Below are 12,883 nucleotides of genomic sequence, written 5' to 3'. Positions count from 1 at the left end.
AAGAAATTGCAAAGTTCTCACACTTTGATCTTCATCAAAGAAAAGAAATTCTGCAGTATGTATTTTATTCCTCCAAAGAATATCTCTACATGCTGTGACTTTGAATTGTTCTTCACCCCCACCCCACCCCCTTTCTTCTACCAGGTGGGAAATTTAATGTTTTATCATTTCTTCTGAAAATGATGATGAAATTAAGAAAAATCTTGTTTTCAATCCCATTCTGTGCTAAGAGATATGTGTATGTGACTCAGCCAGCTACTGAGAGAAAACCCCGGAGGACATATTTTGGGCACACTAGAAAGTCTGAAGGTGGGCCAAATGAATTGCCCATAAATACAAACAGAGAAACACATGTTGAGAATAACACTGCCTAGGAATGCTAGGAAGAGAGAGCCAAATCCTCATCAGGCTTTGTTTTCCCCTCAGTCAGCTCTGTATTCATCGACGTGAGACAAAAGCTGGCATTCAGCTGTAGGCTTTTATTTGGCTTCCCAAGGCTGCCCAAAGTAATCTGCCATTGGGATCCCAAAGTAATATGCCATTGACTTAGGAAAAGAGCTAGAGTTCCTTATTCCACAGCTCAGGATGAGGGGAGGTGGGGTCAAGAAAAGAGCAGAAACACCACGACATCAACAGGAAATAAAACATTTTTATTGAATATCTGTGTAATAGGTCAAGTCATTGGTAACAACAATCAGAAATCTACTATGGGGTTCACTACACAAAGTGAAACAAAATTTCAACCACCTCATCAAAAAATGAAGGTCAAATACAGCTAAAGTTGTCGGCTCGTGGGCCACGGGCCGTTATGGCAGGATAGAACACCCCAACATTTCTACAAGATACAGAGAAAACCCACATATAGGAACACTCAAGCAGGCAGTAAATATACACGAAGGCAACTAGGATCTCTCTACAGCATCAGATTTCTAATACTTTACACAGCTTTGTCAGAAAGGTACATGTGGCTTATCTGAGGATGGATGGTCATCTTGGTCAAAAAAGCAGGTTCAGTCACTGTCATGGGCATGATGGCAGAGAGTACCAACCAATTCTACGGCAACAGTGTGTCTGGCAGTGTTGGAAGAGAATACATTAAGAGTACTTAACGCAATAGAGAATGTGTAATTATCTGGCAGCTGGAACCTGCTTGTTTCTGGGTTCTGTATGAACAACTCAAAGCTGGATATGATGAAGTTAAATCTCTGTATTACTCACAAACAACAATCTAAAAGTCAGTCTAGCCCCTCTCTTTGGTAGGGTTTGGTCCCTTAAAATTGATTAAAAGACGTCCTGTTTGACCTTTTTTTCTTCCTTCATATAGAGGCAATTACTCTCATAGGATGCCTCTTCCATGGGAAATGAACGTAAAGGAAATTACGCCTTAGAGATGATAAAGTTGGGAGGGGGAATTGTCCCCCCTCTCTCCCCAATCATTATTTTCATTCTGTGCTTGTCCCAGTTCCAAAGAGTTTGGTGGCTTTTGCCTTGACTGGGCTGAACTACCAAATGACCCACCTCATCCTTTATCAAGAAAGTATAAAGGAAGGATCTCCACTCATTGGGGGATAGCTGGGAAAGCCTACAGTCTTTTGTCTGGAAGCCCTAGCTAATTTTCGTTGGAGTTAGGGAGGAACATGGCATGCTGGTATGAAGATAAGTAGAGCAAATTTGGAACATGAGGCCAAGTTATATGTTTCTGATTTGTCGGAAAAATGAGCTTTCACTTCAGAGAATTGTTGCTGTCTGTGACCTGGTCAACTCAAAATTTGGTCTTGGGAGAAAGAGAAAAAAGAAAAAGTCTGAAGTGATGTGGAAAAAGAGTCTAGATGCAGAATGAGATGGTAGATTGCCCTTCATTTAATAAGGCAATGACTTACTGGGGTGGGCTAAGGTATGGAAAATTGCACAGTGTTCAACAATATGCTGTGTGGTCCACCCATTCTCTGAAATTTCCCTGTCCGATGTGCAGCTCCTCAGTTCTGGATTGGTCCATTTGTAACTAGAACTGTTAGTGCTACGTAGGCCTCCGGCAGTGCAGTATGGCAGTATTATAACAATATCACTACAGAATAAATTGATTGCTATCCACTGAGAAAACTAGATTTCTAAGCACACATGGCAGTCACAGTGATACACAGAGCAGTCTTTTAAGACTCTTAGGGAATGACAGATAGCTTCATAATAGTGCCATTACTACATAATAACATTGAAAACATTTAAAAACTCCTCCTGAAACGAGCATCTAGTGTACATAAGAGGTTGCTTCAGTTTTCTAGAACTTGTTCTTTGTTTAGTTTCATCTTTTTTTTAAAGGACAAATTAAAACTCATTTCAGTATAAAGAGCATATAAAAAGATCGCTAGCTGTTTTGGCTTTATCGAAGTGCGTTCAGAACTATGGCTAAATTTTATCCTTTTCTTTTTTTGTTTTGATGGGATTACAATACTGTTGACCACAAAGTCATTTTGTGTAATAAGCACAGATTGCTGTGTTGAAAAATATTCTGCATTCCTTTCTAATCTGGTTTTGTATAATAAAATATTTCATTATAAAGTTTAATGTGCAAACCCATTAAGAGTTCATCCAGAATGGGAAATCTCCAACAGAATTCCCAGGATGCACATTTTATATAAAGGTGAGAATGGAGAGTGTCTTCTTGGATGGCCAGGTGGTGTTTCACAAATGCTGACTTCTCTCCTCCCAGCCTTTTTCCCTTCCCCGCCCCACCCCAGTCCCCACAATGAACATACATGTACACACACACATACATACCAAACACCATCATGTTATTTACTCTAAGTGCAATAATAAGAAATAATTCCCTCCCATTCAACTTTTTCCTCATCTGTTAAATATAAAGCCAGGATTTCAGCTTTTTAATGTATGTACAGACAAATGCTATACAGTTATCCCTTCTACATCAAGGAGATTAGGGGTACAGTTCCCCCACCCTCCACTGTGATAAGGAAAATCCATAGGGGTAGATACACCACCTTCATTTCCCTTGAGGAAATCATATAAGGACTTAGTCTTTTTTTGTATGATACCAGAGTCTACCGGAATTGCCTTTTTTTTTTTTTAATAACAATCCTGCATTTCTGAGCTTCGATAATTTTTCTGTCATCTGCTGGCCTTCATGCATCATCAGTGACTTCTGCAAAACTCCCAAGGAATCCTCATTTAATTTCCTGTGCCGACCCACAATATATCGAAACCTTGATGGGGAAAGTCGAGATGTGTAAGGGATAACTGTACTCTATTGGCTTGTGGCTACGCTTCCTTGAGGTCAGCTGTGGAGCTGCTCAGATCATGCTAAGTTGCCTGTAAAAGAATTCTACAAAATGGGATCTACCCCCTCCAAGTGTGCAGTGTTAAGAATATCCAGTTATTTGAATGGTTCAGCTGAAAACTCAGATTTGTTGTCCCTTAAGATGTCACTGTAACTGTACTAGTGCCTTACAAGTTGGAATTTTTGCTGGAATGCAGACGATACAATATTTAACCCTAATATATATATATATTATCAGCTCTCCTATATCTCAGTCAATTTACATAATTTAAAATAGAACATCTTATTAAAAACATCTAGATATACACGGATTAGGAAACTCGTACAACATACAAATACACAAACTAGAAATAAATTTTTAGCATACTGGTATATACAACAGTGTGATACAATAAATAATTTCTATCATGCTCTATCTACACATCATATTGCTTAAAAGAAGAGTAGATTTGGGGGGCAGCAGGGTGGCAAAGATCTTAGGGGGCTCTCTACATTTAAAGTTGTGCAAATTAAAATGGGAATTGAAGGATCACTGATTTGGGTTAAGAATGCATGGCTGGAAATTAAAGAACCCATATTACTGAGGTATTTACAGATACTGGCTAGAGAGACTATGTGGGAAAATGCAGAAAGGCTTCTTTTTTCCCTTTATTTCTTGATGGCAAGCATGGCGTCCACCTCCTCCTCTACCTGTAAGGTGTGCCACTGTGCAATAGGTCGCCTGGGATTGGCCAACATGTCTGACCAATGCCGCAGCTCCGCGCCGGTGCTGTTGTAGCCCACAAAGACCTTGCCGATGGCATCATTCTTGCCAATCTTGTCATAGTCCAAAACAGTCACCACAACTTGCACTTTCTAAAAGAGAAGAAAAAAAAGAACAAGGAGATCACAAGGGGACAGGGACCAAATGCTTCCTGATAAAGCAGTCTAAATTCAAAGGGGCTGGAAATCAAGCAAGATAAAGCCAAGTGACTTTCCCAGTGGCTGGAAATGAGGATTCCAAAATTCCTGGTTTGACCTACTGATGGCCCTCGTGGTCCATCCACAGCTACCCCCTTACGTCCCCTGGGTCTTTCCATCTGCCCTTTGGTTGAACTTTCTTTTATATTTTGTCTCTCTCAAGTAGAGAATATGATCATTGAGGGTAGGAATTGTTTATTTATATCCCCACTGCTTACTTGGCTAGCACAGGAGGCATTTAGTAAATACTTTTTCATTCATTCAGTTTGGCCACTAGATAGTTTGGGCAAGTCTCTAAACCTTGCTCTACTTTAGCTAGATCAACATAAAAAAAAGGTGATTAACATGGTTGTTTTGTGGACAAAATAAGAAGTATTTTAAAAAGTCATGTGACTTACTCATAGAGGAGGTGGAAGCTATTAGGCTAGAACATTGAAAACATTATTGGGGCAATTTTTGTTAGTGGTTACCCAGCCCAAGTCCCTTATTTTAGAGATGAAAAACAAAACCAGAAGTTTCCTTTTGGGCTACCTTGAAAAATGCTTTAAAAAAACATGTCACTTGTCCTTCCTCTCCAATAGAACCTTTCTGGCTACATTTTTCAAAGCAATCCATTGCATTGCAATCATAGTTAAGGGGAACCACCTTTATTTCCTTAAAAGCTAATGTGAAATTTCCATGTCTGTAGAAGACAAGAGGGAGGGGGGGGGGGGGGAGAGAGACAGAGAGAGAGAGAGAGAGAGAGAGAGAGAGAGAGAGAGAGAGAGAGAGAGAGAGAGAGAGAGAGAGAGATATTGTTGATTCTGTGAAAGGATGTACTTTTCTAGGAGTACTCAAGATGAGACCTCCAAACAAGACTTGGCAGGATTTTCTTCACTGAAGGTGTTGTTCCTAGTTTTAAAAAACTTGGGCTCCACTCAGCCCAGAAGCATTTCAGACATAACCTATGCTATGTGATATCTTTGGAACTCAGAGTGGGGGAAACTACAATCTCCTTTTTATTGCATGGAGTACTCATTTATCTTGCATAATAGGGGTGAAGAATATAGAGCAGCCATCCCTAAATGCAAAAGGAAGGAGAACAAGATAATCATCATTTTTATGCTTTTTTATCTACATTTTTTATCTACATTTTATCTACATCTATATCTCTGTCTTGAAAAAGTGATATTTTCCACACCCTTTTCCTAGAAACAACATGTTTTGTTCTTAATGTGTATATGTGTTTCAGTTCCAACATGCTTGCCTGCTATGGATGGCTTAAAAAAAAGGGAATTTATATTGTGTGGTGTAGAATTGCAGCCCTAAGGAGAAGCTCTATGGTAGTATTTTTAATCTCAGTGCCTGTCCTTTTATTATTGTTTTGCCGAATTAAAAAGAAATGCCAGAAGGTGTTAGTTACCATAGGAATAAGGTCTTAGAACCCCAAAATGCACACGAATAACATGCGATGAAAAATAAATTGGTAGAGGAAACTGGATATCTTAGGGATTTGCCAATAGGATCAGTTTTTTAAATCTGAGTTCACTGACTCAAGTTTGGCTGTGATGAGGCTGGGAGTCATTATCAACTGAAATTCTAGCACCTTCTGGGACAGAAGTGTCAAGTGTGTGTTAGCCAAGTGGATACCTAGACTAGACTGAAACTGACTAAGGGTGAATGAACAAAGGTACTGACCCATCTTTTTGACTCAGAGGTTGAAAGCTTAGAGGTGATGATCATATAAGCATAATCCTTAATAATTAATAGTAATTAATATTAATCCTTAATATTAATAGTAATTAATATAATAAAACAAATAATTATAAATAAGTTAAAGTTATATATAAATATGTGATATATAAAAAGTTATATATGTTATAATAATATGTTATAATAATATGTAAAGTTATTAAAGTTATATATGTTATAATAATATATGTTATAATAATATATAAAGTTATTATATTAAAATAATATTATAAAGCTAATAACCATAAAAATAAAGCTAACATTTACATAGCACTTACCACGTGCTAAGTGCTTTATAAATATTATCTCATTTAATCCTCCTAATAACCCTGGGAGATAGGTCCTTTTATTATTTCCATTTTATATTTGAAGAAACTGAGGCAAATGTCCCAGAGTCACCAAGCTAGAAAATGCCTGGATTTGAACTCAGGTCTTCCTGACTTTAGACCCTGCAGTCTATCCACTGGACCACCTAAGCTGAATATAGGTTAAAGTAGGTTAAAAACCTCTTCCAATAACATAATTTCATTTATTCTCACATTTTGGACTTCCTCCATTCCTATGGCCCCCTCCTCCCATTGGTAAGTTCCAATTAGAGCCTCCATTTTGAGGAAAGGCCCAGAATAGCCAACTATCTCCCAGCTCAGCCTCTATCTCTCCTGACTTGGCCACACCACTCCTGCTGTAAATACCATTGTCCCAACCTTTCAACTCCATTTTATGTGTTGTCTTCTTCCATTAGATTTAGAACTCTTTGAGGTCAGGTACTATCATCCTTTTTACTCATATTTGTAGGCTGGGCACTTAGCGCTCTGACACATAATAGAAATTTGATAAATGCTTATGGACTGACCTTGGGGGCCATATAGTCCAACCTAGAAATTACTATTGCTGTTTCTCTGTTGTGTTTTTTCATCATGCCCTTTTCTTCATGAAGCCATTTTGGGGTTTTCTTGGCAAAGATACTTTGGGGGTTTGCAATTTCCTTTACCAGCTCATTTCATGGATGAGGAAACTGAGGCAAAGAGCATAAAGTAACTTGCCCAGGATCACACAACTAGTAAGTGTTTGAGGCCAATTTTGAACTCACGAGGATGAGTCTTCCTGATGCCAGGCCCAGCGCTCTATCTACTATGGCCCTTAGCTGCCCCCAAATGATTACGGCATAAGGGTCAGCAAGGACATGGGTCCATTTGTTCTCGGTTCTACTCTAGGTAAGTCCCCTGTCCCCCTCCAGAAGAGAAGTCTTCTGAAGAGAAAGAAGGTGTGATCTACTGGTAAAGCACTATGTCTAAAAATAATGTTCAGCAAGAAGAAAATCAACCTCTACTGCTCAGAGGATGATGGGAAATTAAAACAAAAATCCACTCTGCACTTTTGTCAATTCCCCTTTATCTCAGAGGCCTTCCTTCCTATTCATGGTCTAATTATTTTGGTATTGAAAGGATCACCTATATCAATTATTTCATTAAAATAGAGGAATGATGTTGCTCTAAGTACAACAATCTGACTCTGGTACCCACTGAGAAGCAGCAGGAGAAGGCTCCCATCCATAGAGAGCCTGTCAGAAACTGGAATTTGCATCCTATCATTACAAAGCATGGAATTGCAAACATGAAAAGGCCTCCAATCATACGGTCATAAATGATCAGTGTGACTACAGCTTCTCATTCTAAAGGTCTCCAGATGGTGAATCCTTTGCCTCTCTCCCTCTCCCCTGCTATTGCTGAAAGGTTAAGAAAGGCTTGCCGTTTGGATAGATACTGACACATCCATTCCCAATTGATGCCAAGGAGTCTGAATTGTAAGCAACTATTCTTTCTTCCTTCTTGAGTTCCTTAATCATTTCTATACTAATTAAAGAGGAAAGATACCACACAGTTAGGATACAAGCAACAAGGACAAACTTCTCTTATGTTTCTTATTCATAGGCTGTAAAGAGCTGGGAAAGGAAATTGTGCATGGTTGTGTGGTTTGTCCTTCCATCTCAAAGAGGACCATGACAACAGGAAGTGACTCGTAAGTGAATTGGACTGGGCTGGGCAGTCACCTGCCTCCCTTTCTCCTTCAGAGCCATCTGGGTCCAGTGGCCAGATTTTGATAAGGACAACTAGAAATGGCCAAGGATGCAGTGGGAAACCTTGGTCTATGAAATATTTCATACAATGTAAAGAAAAAGGGACAAAAACCCATCTGCTGTTCTTAGGGCTCTAAAGATTATGGATGCATTTGTTAATCTATCAGCATTATTAGAGGTTTCTTTTTGTTAATTCATTTCTACTCAATACAAAAAAAACTCTAACCTGGTCTTTTTTTTTTTTCTTCTTCTTCTGTGTTTTGGGGCTGGGGTAGGAGGTGGAGCCAGGGAGAGGGTGGGGCCTGGTAGACAAATTGATCCTCCCTAAATATCCTTGGGCATCTCCTAAGCATCGTGGGAGGAAAATGAGAAAAAGCTCCCTTGCTAATTAATGAAGTCTGTGCTGGATATTTTGGAGATCTGGAGGAGTGAAACTCAAAGACATCCTTGTGCTTGGCATTACCTGGATTTGCTCGAAGGGTACTTCAAAGCTGAATGACTCATTATAGTAGGGATTCAGTGTGTTCTTCTTAATGGTGGTCTTTTTCTTCTTCAACCTCTTACCGTTCTGCATCAGGTGAATCTTCACATAGGGATCTGAGGAAAGCAAATGGTACATTGAGTTAGGAATTCAGTGACATATTATTTTGGTTCCTGGTGGAATCTTGTAAAGGAGACAGGTACCTCCCTGTAGGGAAACAACTTTATCATGGATTTTGAATGCAGTAAGAGGAAGGAAGGAAACAAGCATTCATTAAGTACTCATTATGTACAAGGCAATGTGCTAAAATTGAGTTTTAAAGACTTTGATAAGAGTATCTCCCAAGTGGAGAAAAAATATGGCACCTACTGGTTACCAGGTACTGTGCTAAGTGCTTTACGTTTGATTCTCACAATAGCTCTGGGAGGTAGGTGCTCATATTATTTTACACTTGAGGAAACTGAGGCAGACAAAGGTTACCATGGTCACATAACTAGTAAGTGTCTGAGGCTGGATTTGAACTTAGGTCTTCCTGACTCCAGGTCCAGCACTCTATCTATTCTGCCTTTTACTGCCTCTGGAATTATAGTCAGGAGGACCTAGGTTCACACCTGATCTTTGATAGTTATTAGCAATGTGGCCCTGCGGCAAGGCACTTAACCTCTGTCTGCCTCAGTTTCCTCATTTGTTAAATGAGGAGATTGGTCTTGAAGGCCTCTAAAGTTCTCCCCAGCTCTGAATCTATGATCCTGGGTAAATACTTTCTTGGAGTCTCAGTTTCCTCATTTATAAAATGAGAGGACTGAACATGAATGCTTCCAAGGTACTTTGCAACTCAGTATTCGTGGTTTTATTCCCTGAGCTTCATTTTCCTCCTCTACAAATAAAGATATTAATACTTGTAGTTCTTATGTCATGAGGTTGTTGTGAGACTTAAATGGTATCAATAAAAACCCAACCAACCAAACAAAAATAACAAAAAACCAAATCCAAAACGTTATTAAGCACCAATTTTGTGTGAGGTGCTGAGAATACAAAGACAAAACCTGGACAGCGTCTGTCCTCAAAGAACTTAGGTTTCTACATCCATGTAAGAATTTGCATTTCTTAATCATTTTTTTACTTAAAATAATATATTTGTAATTAAACATAGTTGAGTACATTTAGGTGGTACAGTGGAGAGAGTGCTGGACCCAGAGTTAGGAAGATCTGAGTTTGAATTCTGCCCCAGACACTTGCCACCCAGCTGGGTGACTGCGGGCAAGTCCCTTAATATCCCTCAAAGTTTCTTCATTTGCAAAATAGGGATAATAATAGCACCTAGCTCTCAGGGTCGTTGTGAAGATAAATTGAGCTATTATTTGTAAAGTGCTTTGCAGACCTTAAAGTGCCATATAGAAATGCTAGCTTTTATCATCATTACTATAAATATTATATATATAATCTAATAATATATTATAAATGTAATCTGCTCTACTCTAATATATAACATAACATAATGTAATATGATATAAAATCTAATCTAACTTAATAATAAGTATATCATAAATAGAAGGACAACTTGGCATAGCGGATAGAGGGCTAGCCATGGAGTCAAGAAGATCTGTGTTCATATTCCATCTCTGACATGTGTGTGTGACCAGGGGAAAATCATTTATCCTCTTCCTGCCTGCCACTCCCCCTATCTCACAAGTCTCTAAGACTATAATGTATAGAGAAGTAACTCATAGGCACCAATGGAGGGAGTCTCTGCTCTGGGAATACCCTATGCTAATGAAATCACGGGAGGCAGCTGGAAAAAATTATTTTCAAGAATCTTTCATTTCCCAGATTTTAAGAACTTTAAAAGAGGTATATTCCTCCATACCATCTCAATGTTAGAGGCTGTATTTTCAAGGAAGAAGCAAAAGTTATTTTGACTATTGTAAATACCCAGATTAGCTATAAAGGACATATGAAGAAAGATGCTATCTGCATCCAGAGAAAGAACTGATAAATAGAAGTGTGTATAGAATAATTTTAAACATACATTCCCACACATACACCCTCACCCACAGCTACTCTCTCACCCCCCACATCCACACATTCTCTCTTTTTCATACACACACACACACACACACACACACACACACACACACACACCTATTTTCAACTAATAGTGGTCGTCTCTAGGATGTAGGGGAGAAGGGAAGAAAAAAATTTATTTGATAATTTTGCTGTATATTTAAAAGAAATAGCAAGTTGTGGATAGTGATTTGCAGTTTCTTGCGCAATTATCTTTTTTATTGTACTGTGTTATTGAAATGTTTGTTTTATTCCATAAATTAAAAAAAAGAAAGCAAAAGTCATGGAACAGAGGGGCTCCTCTCCTCTACTGACCAACCTGAGATTTCCTTAGCATTTTCTATGAAGGTTCACGGGGCAAATACCAGTCTGAATACCCCTTGGGAAGTGAGGCTTTGACTGGAATTGTCTTATTTAATTTTTCTATATGTACAAAGCAGCATGCTAATTTTTCTCTCTAAGAGTTCAAGTCTTCTGGTTTCTCTAAAATTCCCTCGGGGAAAACTACCCTACAACCCTCCCCCCGCCAAATCTTCCTATGTCCGCAGACCAAAGCTGATGAGCCAGTAATCAGTCCCATCGACAAAAGAACTGCTTAATTACTAGAAATCCCAGTGTAAACAGATACATCTGCAGCCCCATCCTGGAATGTAAAGGAATTTGGCCTTTTCATTATGAATATATCTTGATGACAAGAGGCTTTGTTTAGTTGGTAAAGCCTTTTCCTCACTCCCCCTCCCTGGCACCTTTACAAATAACATAATTACAGCAGCGATGACTGTCAACCTGTGTTTTTGGATTGGCACAGGGTCTGAAACCAGCGATGGCATTTGTGCTCCCAAGTTTAAATACATCTAGTCTTCCCACCAGGACTCAGGAACTCATTTAGGCAAAGGAGCCGGATGGTTGGCACTGTGGGAAAGAGATTGATTTGCCGTGGTAATCCCAACTGCGTCTCTGGGCGATCCTTTGTTTGCTGTGAAATCAGCCATGAAAACAAGCACTGGTCCATACCCCAGGGCTGAAAACAAGTTAGGTTAGCCTAATGAGGCTCAGACAATAAATATTCTTAAAACATTAACACCAAAGCATCGCAGATCTTCATCTGGAAGGGATTTTAGGGTATACCAATTTCAATAGATGAAGACTGAGGACCAGGGGTGAGAAGTGATTTGCTTAAGGTCTTAGGGGTAGTAAATGGCAACGGCAGAATTTGAACTTGGGTCCTTTGACTCTAGGGTCAGCTAGGTGGGGATGGATTGCCTGGCCTGGGGTCAGGAAGAGTCATCTTCCTGAATTTAAATCTGGTCTCAGATACTTGCTAGCTTTGTGACTCTGGGCAAGTCATTTAACTGCCTTAATTTACCCATCTGTAAAATGAATGGGAGAAGGAAGTGGCAAATCACTTTGCCAAGAAAACCCCAAATGGTGCCTCAAAGAGTTTGAACAAAAATAAAATCTTACCACCTATTTTACAGAATTATGGAAAAAAATGCTTTGCAAATTTTGCAAATGGGGTCAGGAAGAGTCAGACATGACTGAAAAGTGACTGAGTAACAAACAACTTTTGAATCTAAATCCAGAATTAGTATCCTCTTTCCATGATAACACACTGACTTTCTTCATACAAGATGCTACACCTTTCTTTTCCCTTCTTGTCTGACTTCGGAGCCATGATATCTCTAGGCATGTCAGGGATCTTGGAGTAATTGGAATCTATGGACTGAAAATGTGGAATATTAGATTGAGAGTTTGAAGAACTGTGTTCTGATCCTCCCTTTGCTCCTCATGGAGTGAACTTTTAAGTCATTTTGCTTTTCTGGGCCTCAGTTTCCTTATTTGTAAAACATCTGGATTTCTCTAGAATCTAGACTGGAATCTGTGAACTTTAAAAAATAGATTATTACTGTATTTCAACAAATGTAAACAAATATAATTAATTCCATTTTTAAAAGCATTTAAAAATATTCACAGAAGGGGTCCATAGATTACATCAATCTGCTAAAGGGGTCTGTAACATCAAAAGACTATCTAACCCTTGATGGGCTAGATCAGGCATTGGGACAGCCTTGAGGCCATATGTGACCCTCTAGGTCCTCAAGTGTGACCTTTGGACTGAATCCAAACTTCACCAAACAGAACAGATCTCTTTCTGGCTACCTGAAAGGTCAAAACTATTTTCATAATAATACTAAGGAATTTTAATTTTTAATGCAGTAAATATCACTAGATATAACCCACATTCACAAAAGCTTTTGGAAGGGTTCTCAATTTTTTA

General features: G+C 38.9%; 1 protein-coding gene across 7 annotated transcripts in view; it reads right to left on the bottom strand.

Annotated features, from left to right (window-relative positions):
• Positions 1-629: 629 nt before the first annotated feature.
• The window catches only part of SYT1 (synaptotagmin 1), a 728,065-nt gene continuing 715,811 nt past the window's right edge, over positions 630-12,883 (bottom strand). For all 7 annotated transcript variants that reach the window (XM_072655449.1, XM_072655451.1, XM_072655447.1 and 4 more), the window contains 2 exons: positions 8,524-8,657; positions 630-4,147 (listed from right to left, as the gene is read on the bottom strand). In XM_072655449.1, coding sequence (XP_072511550.1) covers positions 3,941-4,147; positions 8,524-8,657 — 341 coding nt within the window. In that variant the 3' untranslated portion in view covers positions 630-3,940. The remainder of the gene's footprint in view (positions 4,148-8,523; positions 8,658-12,883) is intronic.

Source organism: Notamacropus eugenii, chromosome 3 (assembly GCF_028372415.1).
Source record: "Notamacropus eugenii isolate mMacEug1 chromosome 3, mMacEug1.pri_v2, whole genome shotgun sequence".
NCBI lineage: Eukaryota > Metazoa > Chordata > Mammalia > Diprotodontia > Macropodidae > Notamacropus > Notamacropus eugenii.
The sequence above is the reverse complement of the archived record's forward strand: the minus strand, read 5'-3'. Positions and strand labels throughout refer to the sequence as shown.